Source organism: Haliotis rufescens, unplaced genomic scaffold (assembly GCF_023055435.1).
Source record: "Haliotis rufescens isolate VD_foot unplaced genomic scaffold, xgHalRufe1.0.p SCAF_3, whole genome shotgun sequence".
NCBI classification, from domain to species: Eukaryota; Metazoa; Mollusca; class Gastropoda; order Lepetellida; family Haliotidae; genus Haliotis; species Haliotis rufescens.
Genome location: NW_025964001.1, coordinates 31,884,102 through 31,909,088, shown reverse-complemented (window position 1 = coordinate 31,909,088; position 24,987 = coordinate 31,884,102). Strand labels below are relative to the sequence as shown.

Below are 24,987 nucleotides of genomic sequence, written 5' to 3'. Positions count from 1 at the left end.
TGCCTTAATGTATTTGTACCTCTGTTGGTCAGTGTCCATTGTAGTTGGTTTGACCATGTTGACAGATGTATTGTTTCTTTGCTGTTAAATGCCACGCTCGGCAATATTCTAGCTATATGACGGTGGTCTGTAAATAATCGAGCCTGGACCAGACAATCCAGTGATTGATATCAGAAGCATCAATCTACACAATTGGGATACGATGACATGCGTCAACCAAGTCAGCGAGCCTGACCCCCTTAGTCGCCTCTTACAACAAGCATGGGTTGCTGAAGACCTATTCTAACCCGTATCGTCACAAGCCAATTTGGCAAATGTGGCAATGGTCTATGTCCCTTTATCCTCCCATGTTATACATGTCATGAACTGGAATGCTAGTTTCAGAAGCAGTGGACCCAAGTCATTCAATCAAAAAGCTTCTGAGGTGTCCCCCTTCACTCTCTCCTCGGCTTTGTTGTTCATTTCCAATATTTTTGTTTTAATCCTATTTCAGTCCTCTGACGATGAGCCCAGTGAAGAGAAGGACCGATTTGTAGCCCAGCTGTATAAGTTTATGGATGATAGAGGTTAGTTCTGGACTTCTGTTGCCTTATTAAACAAACGGTTAGAAATTTACTCATTTTGGGTGCGGGAGTTTGTGATATGTTTGACCTGAACAGCAATGTTGCTACTGTTTTGTATATATTTAGGCCAGACCAATTTGTTTTCTTGTGGTTAGGATTCTTAGGACCAGATTGGCTGGATGGAGGATTGAAAAGAAAAATGTCTGTCTTGTTCAATTAAAAAATGTTTTTATTAAGGATTTAAGGGGCCATGTTCTTGTGTATAGTATGCACTTGTATCCCCACGCACTGTGTTTTCCCGCGCCTAAGAAGTATTTCTCATTATGTGTCTAATAACAATCGCAATACACTAAAAGTAAGTCTTGCATTGAGAATATTTATTTTTGTATACAGTTGGATAGTCAATGACCACATCTTGTCAATTTGATCGTGATTATACCAAGTCAATTGGGTGTCAAGTTAAAAATAGATACACATGATCACATGACATTACAGACAAGAAGTTTACAAACAGCAGCCGAAACATCATCGGTGCATACGATTGTTCTGATGTAAAATCACAATCCCATCAAGTTTGCTTAAAAATGTGCATTAGTGAAAAAGTAAGTTTTTAGATATGTTTACTTTTTGACTATCTTACCTCGTTAAGCTTAATTACGGCAAATTAACTAGCACAAGTGGCGAACATTTGATGTTTTCAACGAGCTTTGAAGTGTCTACCTTGATTATATCATTAAGCGTGTGGTCACATATTAATTAGGGGCTCGAAAAGAGGTGAAGCTCGAAAACATGTTTGGAGGGGATCTAATATACGCCGCTCATTCTTTGGTACAATTTTCATGAAAATTTACAATTCCATATATAGAGTGAGCAGTCAAAAGCTACATCGTATTGCTTTAGGTGAACGAACAGGAGATAAAAAAACTTGGTAAATTTGTGATTTGCAAAAGAAATAATAATTGGTCTGGCCTTATGATGCTAGTTTTGTGAGTGTTATTAGTGGTAGGAGGGTAGTATGTCCTTGTTTCATCGGCTTGGCTGTGTTTTTCAGGAACTCCTATCAACAAAGGGCCCAGTATTGGAACACGAGACCTCAATCTGTACAAGTTATTCAGGGTTGTACAGAACCTAGGTGGTTATAACCGGGTAGGTTTTTTTTGGAGAGTTTTGGGCAAACTTTGCTTAAACTTCAAATTTTGTTAGACAAGAATTTTCATTTCTTGATTAATTAACCTTTTTCTGAAAGTTTTTGTTGATTGGTGTAAACGTTTGAGATTTCCTTATTTGCTCTTAAACATGTCCAGATGTTATCTGAATATGTGAACATGGCTGTAGTAGTGTTGGTTGAGCAGGTGTTGACAGTTTGGCTATTTAGAAAATAGCATGGACTATTATTTTGTTGTTAACGCATAAGTGTGCATTAGGTGGAATAAAAACGATAGTGTTTTTCAGATTTTGTTTACAAATTTTCAGGTTTTGCCATCGACCTGTTAACCACTTGTTTGAAAAGGTATTTACAATCCTCCTCATAAGCAGTGTTTCACATTCTATAATTAATTATTGCTGCTATATTCAGGTAACTAACCAGATGAAGTGGAGACTGGTTTACTCCAAGATGGCTCTACCACAATCAAACACTGCCTCACATCAAATCAAGAATGCCTATAAGAAGTGAGTACTGCTTTCCTTCATTGACTTTGCTCATCAGTGAAATAGCCAGGGTGGTTAATGTGTTAAAAGTCTGTATTAAAATATTAAGTGAGAATGGTTTTACGTTGCTTTGAGCAGCAGTCCAACAATATAATCAATGAAAGGGTAGCAGATATGGCCTTCACACATTATACCCTTGTGAGGTATCAGACCCGGTCCTTCTGTGTGGCAGTCCAACACATTAACCATTAGACTTCCTCACTTTTATGGTTTATGGCAGACCATGTGTATTCATGTGCATGAGCCACATATGGCAAGACTGTCACTCAGTGGAGGTAACTAAAAGTTGGTGGTGGCTGCACTGTTCCTGCTGCTTGAGATCCAACTCCTACATGCTACTGGTCATATCTTCGTTTTTCGAAAAACTTTCAGGATTTGTTCCACGGTTTAGCATCAATCCCATCATCTGTTTTAGGTTCCTCCATGCATTTGAAGACTTTTACCGTAAGCTTGGCAGTACCATGGGGACCATCAGCCGACCTGGCCGCAGTCGGCACAGTTCAGGAAGAAGCATTCTGGCCTTCAGGGGGAGAGAGAAAGATTCTAAGTCTCCCAAACCTGTCAAACCCAAAGAAAGTGAAAAGGTGAGCTAAACACATCAAGACTTCTGTCTGTGTAAAATATGAAATAATTAACCCAAAAACAAACAAGCCCGCAGGTTTATTGGGATCTGTTTTTTCTGCTAGCTGTTTTTTCTGCTAGCCCAGCAAAAGGTTACTAGACCTTATAAAATAAGAAGACTATATGTTACTTTGTAAAGTTTTAATAAATGCTCATGTGAACTCAATTAAGGAGGACAGTGACAAGGGCAAGTCGAAGTCAGATGAGAGTCAGTCCGAAGATGGGAAGGAAGTGGAAGAGGATGCTGGGACTAAAGACGAGGTGTCAACTAGGAAGGAGGAGTCGGACTCGGAACCAGTGCGCAAAGAGCGGACAACTCCACGCAGGATGCTGCGGGATGATCTGAAGGAGGCCAAGGAGAAGGAGAAAGAAAAGAAGGAAGAAGCCAGGAGGAAGAAGGAAGAGAAAGAAGAGGTAAGCTGTCATTTGTCAAGTGTATTGTTTTGGAAAAGTGTCTGATGTTGTGATGTACTTCAGCAACATTCAAGCTATGTCATGTCTGATGGTAAATGGGGGCACGGGTGGCCCAATTGTCTAATTTCGCCGTGGTCCGCTGTGTAGAGTTGCGTCCCTAGGGCAGGCCAGAAACCTATGATTGTGGGTTCGAATCCCGGTTCGCCCTGATTATGTTTCTAGGTTTGTCAGCACCATACCTGTGCTCGTGGGTTTCACCAAAGTGGTAAACGTCTGAGACCTGCATCACTTCGGGCTTTCCTCTCACATTAAGCTGACATGCCGCAATATAACTGGAATGCTGTTAAAAGCGGCGTTAAACCCAACTCACTAACTCACTCACTCTGTTGGTAAATAATCACATATTGGCAAGTTGATATGAGTTGAGATAGATACCCTAGATAAATGTGTATACAATGTCACACTGTCAGACGAGTCACACAATGTAGCTGCCCGATCTTCATTTTATTTTGCTCTTGTGACATGCCTAGAGTACATAGGACCTGTTCGATCTGAGGGGAGCAAAACATTATAATGACATTCTATATGAGTAGATCCTGCCATTTAGTGACCCATTTGTTAATATGGGTAGCTGGAGTCCTACACTACATTTTGATAACATTGGTTAGTAAAAATATTAATTGTTGTTGGCTTTAATTTTGGAAAGAGTAATAACTAATGCTTTTAATCACACAGCAAGCCAAATCAAAAAAGGAAGAACGAGAAGAAGCAAAAAGTAAAAAAGAAGAGAAAGAAGAAGCTAAGAGCAAGAAGGAAGAGAAGGATGATCACAAGGGAAAGAAGGATGACAAGAAGGCTTCTGAAGACGATCGTAAATCTTCCAGGAGAGACAAGCAGGAGGATAAGTCTGATAGTAAAAAGGATGAAGTGAAGTCTGATAGGGAGACACGAGGCCAGAGGGATAGACAGAAGGAAGACGTGAAGGTAGAAAAGGAGAAACCAAAACGGAAAGAAAAGGAAAAAGAGGAGGAAAAGGACAAGGAAGAAGAGACTAAAGGAGAGGAGGAAGAAAAATCTGTTAAGAAACAAAGGGTGAGGATTCTCATTCACGTAGATTGTTTCTTGATATGTTAAGTCATATTAAGATTATAATAGAAATGATTGTTTTACGTAAGATTTAAACACAAATTCTGTATTTTGAGTAAGGATGTTTTAAATTTGACCAGCCCTGATATTGTGTTAAGACTGTGATGTAGTCTCTTCTGTAAGAAAAGGCACTGACAGAGGGTTTTAGTTATTGTCGAATAACCATTGTGCAATGAAGCTTTTGATTTGAAGAAGAGCAGAGAGTATTTATATTTGCTTATTGACCAAGCAGCCAGCTGGTCCAGTAAACCTTTCAGCAAAAGCAGAGTATTTGCTATGAATGTATGAAAATGGTAGGCAGAGCTTTTAGACTAGTTTCAAACCCTGCTTTTATGAAAGGACTTTAGATCTTGTACATTGATATAGATCCTTCCACAACAAGCAGCTCCATGTTTTATTCATCGGCCACTTTATGTCCTGTTCATACATTTGTTTTGCGGGTAAAAGTCCCCATTAAAATGGTGTCTATTAACTGTTGAGACATGATCCTTGTGAGGATGGCGTGAGTATTTCCAGGCCACCATGATATGACTGACTAGAGGAAAATGACAGTCACTCATCCTGTTATCATTGATTCTTTCCTCTTTTATGATGATATGTACTGTATCCCAGGTAACGAGGAGGAAATCTGGGAGAGGGGATGAGGGGAAGAAAGAACCTGAGGAGAAGACGGAGGAAGTACTTGAAGAGAAGAAGGTTGAAGAGAAGAAAGTCGAGGAAATGGAAGTCGAGGAAAAGAAGGTTGAAGAGAAAAAAATTGTGGAGAAAAAGGCCGAAGAGAAGAAGGTAGAAGAGAAAAAAGTCGAGGAGAAAAAAACAGAAGAGAAAAAGATGAAAAAGGAGGATGGAGGTGGCAAGGTTAAGAAGGAAGACAAGAAAGAAAGTAAGAAAGAAGACAAGAAGGAACAGAAGAAGGAGGAGAAAAAGGAAGACAAGAAGAAAGAACCCAAAGAAAGCCCCAAACCAAAGGAGGACATGAAGTCTAAGCTACAGGAGGAAGAGGAATCTGATGAGTAAGTACATAAATAAGGAAAAGGCCAGGTCAATTTCATTTTTGTTCCTTTGTTAATATTCTTTCATGTCAATAGCTGCCAAATGCCCAATGTCTTTTGTATTGGTTACAAATATGCAACTAAAATACCATATTCGACGTAATAAGGGTGCTCTCAAAATTAGAAATAGTGGGCCCTTTCAGTGAAAGAGTTGAAAGATCGTAAATTCCGTGGTTTATGCTGTCAGCCTGAAATGATACAACCGAAAAGTATTATACACGACAGAAATATTTTTCCAGAACTTAATGGCGTTAATTTAAGGGTACATATAACACATGAGTGCATATTATACACAAATAAATGACTTGTGTACATTGATCAATCGGAAGGGTGCTAATTGGGATTGTTCACTAGCCAATATATTAGCAAATGTTGGCGTGGGCGCTTATTAGAGAATGTAGAGCGGGGCGCTTATTACCTCAAATACAGTATATATTTCTTCCTAAATTTATTATATGAATAATAAGCCAGTCTCTGAGAAAACAAATCATGAGGACTAAATGTTCATGGACACCGTTAAAGAGAAGGTCATAATTAAACCTTAAACCATGGGCTATGAATGCATCTTGTTTTTACTGACTGGTATGAAGTCTATTCCAATCTTGACATTCTACTCTTATTATCGGAAGTAACAATAAAAATTGTCAACTATCTGAGCAGGGGTGGAAATTTTTAAAAAAACTTCACTTGCCATCGGACAAGTTAGTTTAAAGACAGTTTTCACTTTCCCTGATTTCATTTTCACTTGCCCGAATAATTTCACATTTCACAATGTCTGAAATACGTATTCCATTTCAATTTATCATTTTTTATCGATACATTAAAAAATTATTCACTATTTCCCGCGATGTTATTGAAAATAAAATTCTCGGTCCACATCAAACATGTCAAAGAGCGAAATAAAGACGTTTTAAACAAATCTTTAAATATATTATACAAAGTAATAAATAAAATCAACAAAAATATATCTAAAAGTAATCAAACTTACATCTAAGTTATTATTTCCATCTTTTCGTGCGATCGCGTGTAATGTAAGTCAAATGACATCTCGGCTTTCGTCGCCTTGAATTCTTGGCTCGGACACGATGTTTAATGCAAAAATATATGCATGAAAAATCTTTGTCACTGCTCGTAACCTAGCACGATACATTCACGAAGTTCCATATTTTTAATATATATATCGTGATTTCCTGCTTAAAACGTTCAGAATAACATGATTTAACAAAAATCTTTCGCCAACTTCTGAAATTTATCAAACACGAGCTTGGTATCACACCTGTAATTTGATTGGCTGCCTGAGGTCACGTGCTCAAAATTGACCAATCACGAAACTTGTAGCAGATTTCGGCAAGAAAGCGTCATTAGAAACCAATTTTAATCCAATGAAATCACTTGATATAACTACGGAAAAAAAACAGGGGATGTTACGAAAGCGCGATTACGAAATTTCTCTCAACTCTTTTATTGTACCATTTTACCTCGTATTTCTACTTGCCCCGGGAGTCGGGAAATGGCAAATTTTCACCCCTGAATCTTTCAGAATCACATGATTGTATTGTACTGTGGATGATTCATATTGTGGGCTTTGTGTCCGGACCAGAAGATCGTAACAAAATACTAATGTAATTTGGGAAGGTTGGCAACTATTCATGTCTTGTATGTTTAAAAATAAACACACTTGTCTAAATGATTTGATTTGACAAAACATTACAAACAACAAGTAAGTACAACAGTCTCATTCATAAACAAGAAAACAAATTAATCTGGCATAGACGGCTAAACTGATTTACTCAAGTGACTTAGAGGATAAACATACTGTGTTTTCAATGTCTCTTGGTTAACTGTGGTTAAATCTACAGGTAACCTAGATCTACATTGAAAACACAGTATGTTTATCACCATTCTACCAAGACTAAATAATATGCGAACTCTTTGGTGTTAGTAAATACATGGAGTGAAGCGGCATGGGTTGTGTCCATGTCCATGTTTTGAGTGGGTTGTCGATCAGAATTTAAAGAGTCTCTGACAAAAGCTGACAACAAAATATGGTACTCTATATGCTCAAACTGTTTGTTTTACACAAACTTATGACATGCACTGAAAGCATGTGGCACGGCAACTTCATAAGATAAAATAACATGAGGTTGGCAGGCCTTGAGAAAAGCAAGCCTTGCAAAGGTTTTGCTCTGAACCGCATGTCACTATTATGACGTCATATCGCTCACTGCGATGCAAAAGAGCTCTCTGTTGTCCACAAAACTTAAAAACATCCTCTTTGCAGATGTCTGTTGTGTTTTCTGTGCAATATGTATTGCCACACATCATTAGTATATTGTAGTAGCCGCAACTTTGCATTTTGTAGCCTATAATTGAACATATAATTGTTTAGATATGCCTTCCAACAATGACTGTGAAAGAAGTACAATTCTAAGAATACTAGCCTCCGTGGTGATACAGCCTTTATAGGGGTTTATTGTTATTTGGTACCACTGATTGACATATCAAATATTTTCCAAATTCATGATAGAATGTCTTAAAAAACATGTTATGAATAAAAAGAATCAAGGTAACAAATCTCTGAGATCTTTCAATTGAGTTATTTATCCAGTGTTCCTGTTTACTGGTAATTACCAGTTTTTTACCAGTAAAATTAGGCTTGGACCGTTAATTTGTGTCACTGCCAGTCCATGTGGACTGGCAAATAAAGTAGCTTATGAATCTTTGTTGTTGAGCAAAACATCAGCGATATTCATATACGGTAAGTATAGTTTTGGAACAAAGTCAACTTGTCTGTTACCATCAGGGTTTCCCCTTGTCATGTTGTAGTGCAAGGAAATAACATTTTTCTTTTCTTCGGAGGTTAAAAACGTAGTCACTAAAAAAAGCGAAAATTGTGACTAAGCTTCGTGTGAATAACATGTAGATCTTAGTTACTTCAGTTATGATGTCATGGCATTGAACATGATATTGAAAGAATTATAACCAGGTAAATTCATACATATTTTTATTTGTTAAAGTTGGGACTGACAAAAAAATAAGGTGGACTGGTAATTTTTAGAGTTGCCAGTCCACCAGGACTGGCAGTTTCAAAAGCCAGTGGGAACACTGATTGATCATGGCAATATTTCGGAAATGATTTATGTTTTTTGAGAGAAGTCTGAACAACGGCGTAGTTATCATGTTAAGTTCTTTCTGTTGTGTTGTACAGTGATGCTGAGGAGGAACAAGAGGAAATCTCCCTACGTCCACGGGAGGAGTTCCCCACCGGCACCAAACTGAAGGTCCGGTACGGTCGGGGGCGGAACCAGAAGGTGTATGAAGCAAAGGTGAGCAGAACCAGGAAGTGGAAGCATCAGTGAACCTTTCATGTTTTATTTTTCCCCATGCTGTGTAATTTCTGAAGCAGCGTTACTATTATCAGGCCTTCTCAAACACAGCCTTTTTAGTTAGATGGTTGGTATTACAGTTGTAAATGATCATGGTTTCATATCACACTCACCTTGATAATGATCTCAGGTCGGTCAGCACCACACACAAGTTTGTATGCTTCATCAAACCCTGTCTGTGGCTGAAGTTTTATTTCCGTAAAGGGGCCACCAGCCCATTATCCAGTACGTATGACAGTATCTTCAAACGATGCGCCATACAATCACTTAAGCATCATATAAATAACAAAATAGATCACACATTTTTTAAGAGCTAGAAATATCTTTACAGAAATAGTCATGAACAGGTGATACAAGAGGTGCCTGTGGCTGCTCTGTTGGGATATGACAGGAAGAGAGGTCAAAGTAGCAGTAACTCAGAGCTCCAAATAAGCTGCGTATCTGCGTAAAATACGCATCAAAAATTCAGAAATACGCAGTAAAATCAAATCAAAGTGTATCAAATACGCAACGAACATTACAGATACGCTACAAAATAAAACTTGTGCGTATCATCAAAATATTGTGAAGTAACCCTGCGTATTCGATTAGCAAATCAGCAACTTATTTTGAAATTATAAACGGGCATTCCGTCAACCTTGCCAAAGTCCACGATGACAGTTACATCATGATCATTTGCCATCACACTTTCTTGTTGAAGTATCGTGGTATTTTGAGTCCTATAAAGCTCTCGAACCCACACGAAACCAGTTTGCAGGGCCTAGATGAATAGTGTTTTTAAATATTTAACTTAAATACCCACATGTGTAAAAACTAGTGCGTAACAGAAATTTGAATACCCAGATAGAATTACTGATACCCAATGATTTTTAAATGCATGGGTAAAATACCCCACAACACCAAAAGCTTATCTGGAGCTCTGGTAACTGTTTCTCAATGTTAAATGTTATATTTGTTGAAATTGCAGGTGGTTGAAGCAAATAAGGATGGATCTCACAAGACCTACCTGGTGCATTATGCAGGGTGGAACAACAGGTAAAGAAGGAATTAGAATCTTGGCTTTGGATATGTAAATGAACGTTGATCATTATCTCTTGTTCAGTCAGTGATCTCAACAGTTTTCAACCTTCTTTGCTAAGGTCTCCAGATGTTTGTATCAAGATAAAGCCTGTATCATTGAAATCAAAACTTCATGGCATCCTATTGTGTTTCCTTTAAGAGAAAAACTTTATCCCTCACTTCTGCCAAAAGATGTTAAAATAGGTACTTGTTGCTCTGACAGACACTCGGCATTAAGGAAATAAAGAAATGGCCTAGCCGACTTAGAGTCTGTGTATGTCTCAGTAGGGTATCCGCTGAGACGTGGCATGGTATATCAGTAAGCAAGCACAATAATGCAAGGAGCCACACACACATGCACATCCAAACTAACAATCTGAGTGAAATAATCTTGGATGCGGCATGAAACCCTATTTCACCACACAGCCCGACTTCTAAGCTTTGGTATTGTTTGTGTTTTTGTCAAATCCTGTGACGGAATGTTAATGTTTGTTTATGCAACTTCCAGGTATGATGAATGGGTGAAGGCAGACAGGATCATCTCCATTGTCAACAGGCCAGATTCAGGAAAACACTCACAGAAGAAAATTGTTTCACCAAAAGCACCATCTCCAAAGGTACAGAATCCTGTTACCAATATTAATGAAAGTTACACAAAGATTATTATTTCATCCTAGTTAAGATTGGATTAGGTATATTTTAGAATGAGTACCTGAATTAGACCATAAGACCACATTTCGAGAAATCAGGCAAGATCTTATAGTGTAAATGAACAGTTATGTCATGTCCGGTGCTCATGTTGTCAATCACTGGATTGTCTGGTCCACACTCGATTATTTACAAACTGACATCATATAGCTGGAATATTGCTGAGCGTGGCGTTAAATGACAAACAAACCAACAAACAAACAAACAGACAATTTGACAGTTTGTGGATCAATCTGAGCATGTGATAAATAATAGTCACCTAACTGAATGTGCTTGCATTCTCACAACAGCTGCAACAGCAGCAACATCAACAAACTCAACAGCAGCAGGTGAGCAATCTGCTGAAGAAGCGAGGTCGGCCGCCGTCTAGCGGCACCCCAAGTCCTGGAGGCAGCACTAGTGCCGAGTTCCGTACCCCAACTCCCAAGAGCAAGTCCCCAGCACCTGGTAGTGGCCAGAGTTCCAAGACCCGACCCACACGCTCCAACAGTATGGAGGGACAGGTCATGGAGGGACTGCCCCGTAAGTTGACATGGGAATAATTAATGTGCGTTGCTTGACAGTTAGTTCACCCATAGGTTTACGCTATTGTGGCTGAAACTTAGCATCTGAATTTGTTCGCATATAATTTGATGACAATATACCTGTTGACTGTTGTCTGTTTCAAAACTCGGTCATCAGTATTCTAGCTATATCATAACCTTTAAATAATTATGTCTTGTCCAAGCTCAGTGAGTTGGTTCATAGTGTGTCATTGTACCCTGATGGCGTGGGATGTCACTCAATATTATTCACTGGTTTGCTTGGTCCAGACTTGATTATTTACAGGCTGCTGTCACATATTGCTTAGTGCATAATTAAACAACAAGTTAACAAAACTGTTTTGTGTGTGATACCTTTGGTAAGTATTCATGACAAGAGTTGAAGCAGTATTAACCATGTCACTTGTTTCTTGCCTCATGACTTGGATATGAATAATACGTAGGTACTTTAAAGGGAATTGTAAAGTTAATCATTGCTTTTTCAGCAAAGAGACTTACACGAAGAAGTTCTGGCATTACAGAAACCTCAGATACAGTTTCACATGGTAGGCAAATCTCTGATCATCTTTATAGAGGTTAGAAGAGGTCCCCAGCAACATATGCTAGTCGTAAGAGGCAGCAAATGGATCGGGTATTCAGATTCAGTGACTTAGTTGATTGAGTATCATCGTACCCTGATAGTGTCGATTGTTGCTCACAATAATAATCACTGGATTGTGTGGTCCAGACTCAATTATGTACAGTCTGCTGTCATATATGCAACTAGAATATTGCCGAGTTCAATACTTTTAAATATCTTGATAACACTAGAAAGCTTGGTCTTCATGTTACAGAGTGAAACCTGAATCTGTATGTGTGGAGTAATGAACTCATGTTCTGAAAGTTATCATGTTATTTTCAGCGAGTGATGAAAGCAGTGACTCTGACAGTGATGAAACCGAACAGAAGATTGTTGTGGTGGTTGAGGAGCACAAGCTGGAAAAAGATAGCGACGAGTTTGATGTGAAGGAATCTGAACATGACACCAGCATGGAGGAGGAACCTCATGAGGAAGAGCATGACACAAGTGTGGAGGAAAAGGACACCGATGTCAGTCGGGACGGAGAACTTGATCTGGTTACAGCAGAGGATGATTCATTGTTACAGTGCACAGAGGAGATGTTGAAGTCAGAGGAAGAAGACATGGACCATGGAGAGCAACAGATCAGTCCGTCCATGGAACCAGAGCCTGAGAAGGTTGTGGAGGAGGAGGTAGAGAAAGTTTCTGAGGTCATTGAGGTGAAGGAAGATCCTGTTGTGGTTGAGGAGCCAAGGAAAATTGAACCAATTGAGAAGAAGGAGGAGATTGAGAAAGCTTTGGAGAAGGATTCTGCTCCAGAACTTGTGGCTGAGAAACCATTCAAGGAATTAGTGACGAAATGTGTTGATGGGAAAACAGATACCGCTGCTGATGAGGCTAGGTACGAGGCTTCAGAAGCTTTGCTGCAGATGCCAGTTCTTCATGAAGCTTTCAAGAAGATGCCCGAAGAGCCTAAAGAGATTGTGTCAGAGGTGAAGAAACAGGAACCTTTGCCAATGCCAGAGATTAAGAAGATTGAACCTGAAGTGCCAAAGAAGGAGAAAGAAGTAGAGAAGAAGGAACGGGGAAGGAAACAAAAAAAAGATACGAAGGAGGGAAAGAAACAGAAGGTTGTTGAGCCAGTTGCAGTGGAACCAAAGCCTGCAGAACCTCATGTGATGACACCTCAGGAAGCCAGGATGAAGGCTGCGATGGACTTGTATGACTTTCAGGGATTTGAAGAACCAGAAGAGTTGGTGTTGAGACGGGATAAGAAGTCTGATCTCCTGGGAAGGAGGTTCCTGACCATTGATATGGAAGTCAAGCCTGATGTTGTGGAAGGTGGAGAAACAGAAAAGAAGAAGGTTAAGAAAAAAGTCAAGAAGAAAACCGTCTTGGAAGAAGATGTAAAAAAGGAGAGTGATTCAAAGGACGTTGTTAGTGAATGTAAAAAGGAGAGTGAAAAGAAAGAATGTAAGAAGGAGAGTGAAAAGAAAGAGACTGAAGTGAAGAAGGATTCTGTAAAGGAGAGTGCTAAGGTGAAGGGAGTGAAGGGGGAAAGGTGTGCTAAAAAGGACTCTAAAAAGATTAAAGATGTGAAAGTTAGTGACATTGAGCCAGCTGAGAGTGGTGTTAAAGAGAAAAAAGAAAAACGTCCCCGATCAAGGTCACCAAGTCCAGTAAATACTTGCTCAAAAGTTCTTAAATTTGAACCTGTGTGTCCCTCGCCAAAACCAAGTACAAGTGCCGAAACTGTCTCCACTGTCAAAGATCTACCTAGAGAAGCTGAGCCCATCGCTGAGTTAAGTGTGAACACCATGCTGGACAATACTCCACCCACCACCCCTGAGCATGAGCTGAACGAGGCTGAGCCAGCAGCTCCGATCAGGATAAACGAAGCTCGGTCTGAAATGAAAGACAGTGTGTCTGTAGAACGGACAGCTAAGCTCCGCAGTGAGTCACCATCAGCTGGGGAGTGCAGTGCAAGTTCCTTGGAGGTTAATGAAAACAACAGTGCTCTGCCATGTTCTGAAAGTAGTAACGATGTGGAAGTAGCATCTGTGGCTATTGGCAAGAGGAAAAGAGAGACAGTAGACACTACGCCATCCAAGAAGAAGAAGCGTATTAGTAAAGGTGGAAAAGCATCAGAAAAGAAGATAAAAACAGTTCAAAGTGAGTTTCGTTGTTAATATGTCAATCTCATTTAAATCAGACCTTAGTTCTCGCTACCGCTGACAAAAAATCTGAGGACATCCCAGTAGAGGTCACGTCAGAACGACCTTTCATCCTACCAATCAGAGCTTTGCTTACCAGATCATGAAAGTGACAGTCGGTATGTGATTTCTGATCATGCATCCTCGAAAACTTTAACACGGGGTGTCCCGAACGATAGTTACGGGTTTAACGATTGAATCCATACAATCTAGTCCATCTATTAGCGATTCCAGAATGTTCTTTTGTTCAGGTTTCAAATTTGTAATCAAGAATTTGTCAAAATATGTTTCGAAGCGTTGTCGCCAATTTGAAAATAGTGCCGTAAAGCACGAGAAAGCTGCCTTCTGATTGGTCATTCCATTGGTCGGTCAAAATTTGCGCAAGGTCGGTGTGACGTGACCCGTAATGGGATGTCCACAGATCTTTGTTTAGCGGTAGCGACAACTAAGATCTGATTTTAATGAGATTGTTAATACATGTTAATATGTGAACCTGATTTTCTAACTTGGGAGTAATCATGGTAATAAGCAATACTTGTTAATCACTGTCCCATCAGTACATCTTGTTAAGGTGACTACCAACGCTTAGTATGGTTTTAGGTGAGTGTTTTGATCATGAGGCATGTATGGCAGGTTAGTAATCACACAAGAATGATACCATGGGAATTACCATTAATAAAGGCCACACTGTTATGATGTTTTGTTTTAGGATAAACTATTTTTGTTGAACATGGGTCGTAGAATATGTTTGTGTAGCTTGCTCCATCATCTTGTTTGGACATAAAGCATGCCAATTGTTTGGGTTGGTCAGTTTAAGAGGAAAACAATAATGCTGAATCTGACCAGGATGTTCACTGTATATCTGTTTAATGGTGCTTATGGTACATATATTTACTTACGTCTGAGACCCATGAACATCCGGGGTAGAATAGGTTTTCAGCAACCCATGCTTGCCGTAAGAGGCGACTAACGGGATCGGGTGGTCAGGCTCACTGACTGCGTTGATGCATCTAGTCAATCCCAATTGCTTGAATCAATGCTCATGATGTCAATCACTAGATTGTCTGGTCCAGACTCAATTATTTACAGACCGCCGTCATATTGCTGGAATATTGCTGAGTGCGGCACATAACAACAAACAAGCAAACTTACGTTTGAGAAAGTTTGCTTGTTCTACTTGTTATAAGGTGTTTGTATTGCCCACAGACTATTTCATGTATATAAAATGCATTTGACTAAATATTTGTCATAAACACATGATGAAGTTATTAGATATTTGTACTGCACATATTTTTTGTTGGGCATTGGGGTAGCCTTGTGGTCATTGTGTTTGCTCATCAAGCTGAAGATCAGGGTACGATTCCATGCATGGGTACAACATGCACAATGTGTGAAGCCCATTTCTTGTAAAACCATACTCACTTACTCACTCTTTCTTCATTGTTAAATCTATCAATGAATATAAAGGTGCAAATAGAAATGAACTGAAACTGTTTCTATTGTCTCATTTTCTGATTGTGGCCTAGTACTTGGTAGGTTTCTCCATTAAGGAGTTACCTCCCATTGATGAATTCTGCTGAGAATAGAACATGTAGATCTGAACAATGCCCAAAGGTATCATTCATTATACTCTGAGATTCTGTTTGTATGCTGCTTTCATGTGATAACAGTGAGGCTAGGTGGCCTATTGTTTAAGGCGGTCCCACTTCCCAGGGTTGGATGTGAATGGTACAATGCGTGAAGTACATTTTGGGGGTCCATCATTACAGTGATGTGTCAGACTACCTCATGTATTGTCTTCGGTGCATTACAGGCAGTGACAGTGATGAAACCAACACAGTGAAGCAGCCGAGTCCGGTCCATGTCCCTGGACCAAGCTCCCCAATGAAGATGCCAGAATCTGCTCAAACCAGGTCACCCCGACCTCCCAAATATAACTTCAATATAGGTGAGTTGTACTTCATTATGAACACATGGTGTTGGGAAGAAGCAGATCACCATGTTTGTTAAGGGTGAAACCATACACTGATACTCTGATGCAATGGGATGTGTGGCTTGTGACACGATACAGAATAAATAAAAACCTTTATTGTGATACATGATGATACACAATACATATTTTAAAATTTCTTAACAAAGGGATAAATGACCCTCTCTAAATATAGGGATAAATGTGAGGTTAAAATGCTTCACAAGTCCTACAAATGTGCTGTTTGGGATCATTTTGGCTTCCCCGTTGCTTATTTGAAATACATGTTATTCTGGCATATCAAGATGTATCAGATCGTGACTAGTGTCTCGAGATATTGTGGCTTTCCATATCGTTACACCTTAATGGTGTAATATGATATCAATATTTGTATCCGTATCCGTTACCCTATATTCGTGATACAAATCATATTTGCCTCATAGTGTATTCGTTGCAACCCTACACAACAGTAAACTTTATTCTTCAGTATTGCTGTGTGCCTTCATAATGTTTGTTCTTTTCAATAATATGTCAACACCTCAGTGTGTTCAGCGTCACTGTAGTTTTCTCTCCAAAAATAGTAATGTTACACAAACTAGTTGGAATGAATTGTGTATTTGGCTCCCTTTGAGACGCAGGTTGTATGTACATTTACTTGTTATTCCAGAAGAAGGCAAGTACTTAGAGGGCGATAAGAGGATAGAGTTCCTGATAGACAAGATGCAAGAAATTCGCAAAATCTATATGAATCTCAAACAGGAGGTGGCATGTATAGATAGACGGAGGAAACGTGCAAAGCGGAAAGAGAGAGAAAGTAAGTCCACTTATTATTCCCAGGTTCAAAGTCATCAGCTTCGCCTTGATACTTAGATTGTGTTCTCGTTTGGAAATCAAGAGGAGTATTAGACCTTTTTGAACGTATATTTTAATTATGAAGGCTTTACTACGAAAATTCTATGCAAAATTTGTGGTCATTTGATTGAGTATTTTTGTGTATTAGGTGCATCATTCCAGGAATCTTTAGGGATTTTGACCATAAATTACTTGAAAGATTAATTGAACAAAATCACCCCAGAAAGTCGTTCTCGGTGAGCAGATAGAATATAGTTTCCCGCAACATTGAGCTTGGCCTTTCCTTTTCACTTCAACTTTCACTGTAGTAGCCATGATCTAGCAATAATTTCACCGGGTGAAGTGACAAAAAATTGTTGATGTTTGGGGAAAATAATCAAGTAAATATGTATAGACAGGATATGTCAATTGATGCCCAAAAGAGAAAAAAAAGAATGACCATTGTTCTTTGTCAACTTTAATGATAATGATGTTTGTGTTTCAGATTCCCAGTCATCACAAATGGACTGCGACAGTTCATGAAACAAGTTTGTGTGCCACCAATGGCAAACACATGGTCAGGTGTCACCAGTAACTTGCATTTCATCCACGACCTAGATTTTTAACATTCATCCATATTATTTCATTGTCATCATCATGTCATCTCTTTCAGTAAATCATCCTCATCCTCCTCATCATCATCTTCAGCATCAGCATCAGCATCCTCATCATCCTCAGTGCATCAGAAGCCCCAGTCACTGCTTGCGCTGAGCCCTGTGTGAAGACATTGATACTCATTCATGATTCCAGTAGTCTCATTCAGTTGTTAATTGTTTATCATCAGTAACCGTGGTAACATTTGTGCAATTTTCTCTCATTTCAATTTTGAAATTGAATGAGGTGAAATAGTTGATAATGAAATAGATATTACCAGTAAATGTGGAAGGATTCTATCCGTGAGTTGACTTATGGATTCCCACTTTTTTGTTCTTTCAATGCAACATTTCGGTACACATGCTAGTACCTTGGTCATGTTTATTTGACTGCCAGGGCCATGTTATATATTGTAGTTGGGTTTACAGTCATGGAACATCTTGTGATACAATCATAGTTCAGAACAAATATGGAAAAGTATGCAAATTATCAGCGACACCAGATTTGACAACACAGTAGCCAGTGCTATCTCGAATGATATTTTAAGAATGGAAATTTGTTATTTATAAACCCCATTAGTGAACATGCTGCAAATTCAGGAACCAGTGTTTGTATGTCCTATGACCACAGGATCATACAACTTGACTCAGGCCAGCTTGAATAGTGATAACAGAAGGACGGCTAAAAAGCCTGAAATTTTACAAGCCCTTAGGATACCATTAATATTAGACACACTGATTCAGGTAAGCAGGCTAGTGCCGAGTTGCATCCTGGGTCATTATGGAGTAAACTGATTTGTTGTGCCAATCCTATGTTGGTCTTGTTTAAAATGGATTTTGTGACAACCCTGCAATGTAGTTGTTTTGTGTGAAGAATTGAACTGTTAAGTCGTATCGCAATGATTATAAGAGTCTTGTGAGTAGCTAATCTGGAGTATTGTAACCATGGTAACATATCTTGATATTACTATGACTACAAAATGATGATGAAAGGTATGTTATCTTAGTAAAATCATCTCAAAGTGCTTTCAGAGTATTCCGAAACAGAGGAAACTGTTTTCTTGAACAGCAATACCATGGATCCATTGCCGTGACTTCTTCCACACTGAGAACCAATTCTATTTTGTATATTTTTACATGATGGTTATTGTACATGTTGTGAGATATCTACATGTGCATGTTGACTGTAGGAGGGGGACATGGTCCTTGTGGCTGACAGCCTAATGCGCTGGTTGATATTGTGTATGAAATACGCAGGAATTGTTCTTTGATGTGTACATGATGTATCTTGCCCTGATAAAAGTGCTCTTGAAAGGCCATACATGTTATACAATGTTACAGTGATATGTACCACATTGCTTCATTTTCATTCAGTGTTTCACCTTATAAAATCATATTTATGTGAACAACATGTTTTGGTCCTGGGTCTTCGAATATTCAAACATGGACTTGGCTTGATGATGATGTGACCGTGTTATCCAGTAAGTGCCCAGTAAATGAGGACTGGTATTGTGACAAGGCAGTCCAACTGGTCTTTCAACATGTACATGTCAACAGTATCTTGAAGAAACATTAACACTGAGAAAGAGGGCAGTCAACTGCCAGTCCTTGAATACAAGTACTTCCGGTGACAAATTGTTACTATAGATATATGACTGAAACAATGCTAATGCCACAATACATTTTAATTCACTCACTCACTTCTACATGGCCTATGACAATTGTGTGTGAAGGTCCACGGTGGCCATGCAATGCTCTGCTGCTTCAGGGTTTGAATGCATGATTTTGTCCACATTATCACCCTTGGTTTGTCAGCACCATACCTGTGCTCATGGATTTTCACTGAAGTGGTAAAGGTCTATGACCTGTGCCACTTGTGGATTTCCTCCACACATGGCCTTCTATAAAATACTGTTGTGGTTCCCATGACAATTTCAAAAGACAGTAATGCATGTATGTTTTCAAAGTTTACTTGGTTACAAACATCACTTGGGGATGTAATGGTTGACACTTAAATTGGATCATTTGGGTAATTGGAACCACAACTTAAGGGTTTGTTTTTTAAGGTCTATGCTTGAGCAGACACCATGATTTGACTGAGACCTTCAAAGAGTGGCTTCTTTCTGATCTAATCAGGGCCCTGTTCCTCAAAGCGATCTGAGCGCTACGATGATGGTAAACCTATGTTAAAGTATAGGACTTGCGATCACCTTAGTGCTAAGATCGCTTTGTGGAACGGGGCCAGGTCACGGTCATGGTTAGTGCTCTGTTTGAAACTGGGACATTTGTGTAATTTGCCTAATCATTTACTGATCTAAAGCATATATAAATGTGAAGCAGACATTTATGTGTTTTGAATGTCTTCAATCCAAATTGCAGAGACTGCCTGGCGATCAAAACAAGACCTTTTTTTAAAATCTTTTGAGGAAATGTCTGGTCATTGTATGCTATTAAGATGGTTTAAGTAGACAAAAAGACCTACCAAAAAATGCTGAATACACTTTTGTGGTTGACATGGTTTCAAGTGCTATGAAGTAATTTCTTTGTATATATAAGAGTATTATCACATACCACCGTGACTGCCAAGTTGAGATACTGATTCTTCAAGGTCAAGCTTCTTATGAGTGAAAAAGACAATGTCGGCTGTGTATATTTCTGCTACATTTGTAAATCCATGGTTATAAAATAGCGGTCTGTGATGTGTATGTATACAATCGGCTATTTCTTGTTTAGTTCTTCTGCTTACCATTCAGCTCAAAGATGAAGATTTTATCAAAACCAAAGAATATGAAGATTGTATCAGAACCATATTTTATTTCTTTGCATTTATTGGTTCAGTATTTCAGTTGTGCCATGTACTCAACTTAGTCCACAAATGACATAGGTCACTGGGCTTGGTATTGTTCAAAACATATGCAGTCTCCATCACACCACCCAGTCAGATTTGATCTTGGTTTTACGATCAATGTTTTGTTTGTTATGTCACTGTTGATTGGTTGAAAAAAAGTGCTATGATTTACCCAGAGTTCAGTCCTAGTCTTGCAGTGGTTACAGACATTTTTGATAGAACCAAGGCCAGTTTGTATGTCACAACTTGTTAGGCTGTGTGTGATCTTCGGTCTTGTGTACAGCGTACAGCTATTTTTGCATATTGTCAGGTCATCTTTTGATAGAGGCAGAGCATTGGATTAAGCCTGTTTACAAATGAAATCTCATTAAACATGTGCAAAATATATTGTCAAACATTCCAATCTTGAGTTCAACATGTTCAAGAGATTGCATGTTTTGAAAAATATGGTGTTTATTTGTCCTGATGATTATTTTCAAAGCAGTAACATTTTAAGAAATAGCCACCAGTTAACTGAAACAAACTACTAAGTTAAAGCAAATGAGTATTATGATAATCATGGTTTGTTATCAGTGTAACTAACCTATTAAGTCAGTTCAACTGTAAAACATAAGTGGTGGTTGTTTTTGTATTTGTTTTCTAAAAGCAGTTTACCTTTAGAATAATCCACGAAATTTTTAAGATAAAATATTAAAATATATGAGTAAAATAATCATGATTGTACTCAGTGTAAAGTATTTTGTTCATTCACAGTTTAACAATAAAACAAAGGTCATACAACCATCATGGTATATGTTAGTGTCCTGCCACACCCACCTTTGTGGACACAGTGTGGAGAAGAATCAGTGTGTGGATTAAGTTACCACTTTCATGTGCCTATTCACATCACCTGGTGGCTTACGCATGAGCTTGTGTAAAATATTTGTTAGGCTTATGGTTAATGCTTCGTTACATTTATTGTATGCTATTGAAATTTGAAGACTACAATGACACATGTTCAATTGAACACTTTTCCCGATTTTTGGTACTGGTAAGCTATGTGCAATTGTTTATGCTAGTATTTGTAGGACTGTTACAAAAACGTTATCTTTTTGTCTTCCTGATGTAGAAAGACTTTAAGAGATTATTTTTTAGTGAAAGGACGTGTTTGTAGTGAGACTTGTTTAGATCTGGGTAGAGCATATGTATGGTGTGCAGCTACTGAGTTTGGCCTACACTTCAAAATCCTGTAGCAAATTGTGCTAGAATAGGACTTGCCAATTTCCACAAAAAGCAAACTTAGGTCAGTGTTAGATTGTCGATGGTCTTTATGCTCAGATTATTTTGTGCTAGTCCAACTGATTTCTAGAAAGTCAGTCCTGGGTAATTTGTTTTTGAATATATTTGTGACATGATTGTTGAAAATACCTGGAGTATATTGTTGGTTTGGGAAAGTGTGGTGAGCTTTTGCCTTTTGTTCCAAAGGTCAATGTGAGGTGCCATGGTGTGGCTGGAATTTTGCTAAAAGCAGCTCACTATCTAATTAAAATTTTTATTACATTATATCGTTTTTGACAACCACATTTGATTTAATCATCACTCATTAGACACTATAGATTATGCAGGAAACAAATAGTAAAGTTCAAACACTTCACCAGTAGCTGTACACCCATTGTTGCCTTTGTTACAATCAATGGTTCCTTCATGGTTGGACCAACTGATTGCAAGTTGTAGGTCAAAGGTGTTTCTTGCCACTTTCATAATAGTGCCTGCGTTACATGATGTAAGGTAGAAGATCTTTCCTTCCCTCCCCCTCCCTATGTTAAGCCTGTTGAGTGGTAAGACTCGGCAATATGTGATTTCAAACACTTCTGTGAATTGTGAACAAGTACTTGAAATGAACAAAGTACAACTATTTTAACTGGATGTATTTCTTGTATAGATATGGTTATATTTCAGTGTTCAGTATGAAATTGTGATGTTGAAATACTTCCATGGCAGTATTTTGAGAAAATGTCTGTATCATAACACACATGATATGTAAAGAGATATTTTCTCGGTGTTTTATATACCCACTATCGCTTACAAAGCAACAATAATTACACACTTATGCACAAGTTCTAGGCAAAGCATTGTTCTACAAACTGGATTGAAATGTACTGTTCATTATGCACTTTTAGTACTATCTAGAATGTCATTGTTTTAGCCCATGTTTTATTTGTATAAAATTAAAATGACCCTGTTTAGCAGATTTTTGTCTGTGAATGCCACCCTTGTTAGAATATGTTTTAGTGAGGATCTTGGATGTTTTAAAATGAATTTATAACAGTATTGATTCTGCCAAATGAGCCATACTTAGAATTTGTCTGTGACCTCATGTCTCAACACTGAACACCAAGAGCTTCATTAGATATGTACTTTGTGTACACAGAGAGCATCAATAGAGACAGACTGTATGGTATGTGTTCCCAGCTGCAGTGGCCTCCAACATACGCCCAACCAATCATCTCACATCCAACAAAGTATTCTTTGATTACAACCATAATCCTTCAACGGGTCACTGTGAATCTAGTAGTCTCAGATGCTGCTCCCTGTTCATAGTTACATCCCTTAGCCATGCCAGGATTCACTTGTCGTTGGTTTGACTCTTTGATTCACCTGATTGTCAGTGCTTGTGGGTTTGGCCAAAGTCGTAGACAACTATGACCAGCATCACTTGTGGCTTTCTTCCCACTTTTGATTACCTGTGATATGACAGAAGAACTGAATGAAAATTGATGAAAAGCTCTGACACAGATTTGTTTCTGGAGCTAGATTAATTGATGAACACCAATCTAGTCATAGAGAAACTACTGGGAGGGAAGCAGCTGGGAACAACGTTCCTAGATATTATCAAGTGAACATTCTCAGTCTTAACAACTGTATTTCAGATTTGTGCTCTTGTATTTGGTGTGAGTACCTTGTATCATGTTAAATCAGTAGGATGTTCTTAAAAGTTTGTGAAAAAAGATGCCAGTCATGTCATCTTTTTCCATAAAATGTTCGTCACAAATGTTTTACAACCACTGAACCAAAGACTTAAGAATGTCATTGCTTTGAACATTTTGATGTCCTCATTAAACATTAGATCTGATATGCCCAGTAAACCTAACCCCTACAGTAATGAAATAGTAGCAGGTCTGCTAATCCACATGAAAGTCAGCCAAGTTGTTTCTGTGACCTCTTAAAGTTTGCATGGACCCCAAACTGATGAAATATTTTCCATGCCCCTTATTGAGTATGTTCAGCTTCCTTTATGTATGAATGTCATTAACTGAGAAGAATGATGGGGTAGTAGAGAGACAGAACTATGACTTCATCTGGAATGACTTGCTGCTCAGATTCTCAATCCATGTCACAGTATTTGGTAGTTCATGAAGTCAGACTGGTGCAATATGGGATGGTGCTTGAAAAGTGGGGGTGCCATTCAATGACAATTCTCACCTTGATGTAGACATCTGAATGTAGGGTTTTTTGTGTGAGAAGGATTGGTTCTTGGTAGCTTATAATATTTGTTTGCTCTTTGTCAGGGAGTTCATTGTTAATGTGTTCAAAAAGTCAAGGATCAGTGGAATAAAACAAAATGTATTAAGTGACGGGGGAAAATCAAATATTTTTATTGTTTGAATGAGGTTTTTGCTGTGACTTGAATAGATAGGAACCAATCTTTCACATGCTGCAAGGGTATTGTGATATACCATGTAACTATGAAAGGAAACAAAGCAACAGATGCACACTTAATGGCTGTATACAATACTTTTGGAAGCCTTTTCTCGGAAACAAGGTCCCAAAGCCAGACAAATGAGCTTAGCTGCGAAAATGGATGATGTATATGGAAATGTCAAAAGAAGTTTGTTAGGTCATGGGAGATGGAACTTCCAAACCAGCTTGATACAGAGCCAGACTATATCATGACTTGATCATGGCAGGGGTCCGAGTCCAGTTTGAATGTATTATTTGGAATCCTGAGGTGTCCATCAAGGCATGATCAAACTAGACCTCCCTCTGTTTGATAATGAGTATTGTTATGAATGGTGCCCAATTTCAAATAGCTTATCTGTTAGGGAAGACCCCCTTTTTACATCAGAAAAATAGAATTATGAAAGTGATAATTCAGTGTTAATCAAGGGAAAGTCGACTTGGTTATTCTTACACCAATGTTCCTGGATTGCCATGGTGAGTTGAGTTCATTGGAATGCAAGAAGTCTTGTGTTTGTTTCCAGTGATTTTCAGTGACATGTTTCTTTTTATGTAATATCATGCAAACGTTGTGTTGAGCCTACTCAGGTCCTTGTGAGGACTTGTTTCATATGGATTGTCATTCTCCCAAATGTTTTGTACAAAATGTCCAAATTGATGATCTGCAATGCTACTATGTATGTGTTGAACCATACAATGCACTATTACATAATTTATTCTTAGTCAATAAATCAAAATCCCTCATAAACATGTTGTTTGTTGGTGACTTGAATGGTCGTGCCACAGTATTGAATGACATGGTACCCCACTTGCATACTTTGGCTACCTCACTTGCATACTTATCGGATCGTGATACCAAGCTCAGCGGATTGGTTTATCATAATACTTTCATAACACGATAAACCCTATTATCAACGCTCCTGAAAGAATCTACAGGGACTGCACGTTTTTTAGCCCCCATTGACCTAATAAAGGGAAACAAATATGTTACAGGAA

The 24,987-nt window shown here is 38.6% G+C and overlaps 1 protein-coding gene across 1 annotated transcript in view; it reads left to right on the top strand.

Moving 5' to 3' along the window:
* The window catches only part of LOC124146145 (AT-rich interactive domain-containing protein 4B-like), a 32,650-nt gene extending 7,911 nt beyond the window's left edge, over positions 1-24,739 (top strand). Inside the window, exons 10-25 of the mRNA XM_046516285.2 lie at positions 494-566; positions 1,615-1,709; positions 2,140-2,234; positions 2,689-2,857; positions 3,066-3,308; positions 4,044-4,400; positions 5,067-5,467; positions 8,715-8,832; positions 9,860-9,927; positions 10,460-10,568; positions 10,950-11,181; positions 11,687-11,746; positions 12,103-13,932; positions 15,787-15,921; positions 16,610-16,756; positions 17,279-24,739. Coding sequence (XP_046372241.2) covers positions 494-566; positions 1,615-1,709; positions 2,140-2,234; positions 2,689-2,857; positions 3,066-3,308; positions 4,044-4,400; positions 5,067-5,467; positions 8,715-8,832; positions 9,860-9,927; positions 10,460-10,568; positions 10,950-11,181; positions 11,687-11,746; positions 12,103-13,932; positions 15,787-15,921; positions 16,610-16,756; positions 17,279-17,316 — 4,170 coding nt within the window. The 3' untranslated portion in view covers positions 17,317-24,739. The remainder of the gene's footprint in view (positions 1-493; positions 567-1,614; positions 1,710-2,139; positions 2,235-2,688; positions 2,858-3,065; positions 3,309-4,043; positions 4,401-5,066; positions 5,468-8,714; positions 8,833-9,859; positions 9,928-10,459; positions 10,569-10,949; positions 11,182-11,686; positions 11,747-12,102; positions 13,933-15,786; positions 15,922-16,609; positions 16,757-17,278) is intronic.
* The last annotated feature ends 248 nt before the right edge of the window (positions 24,740-24,987 follow it).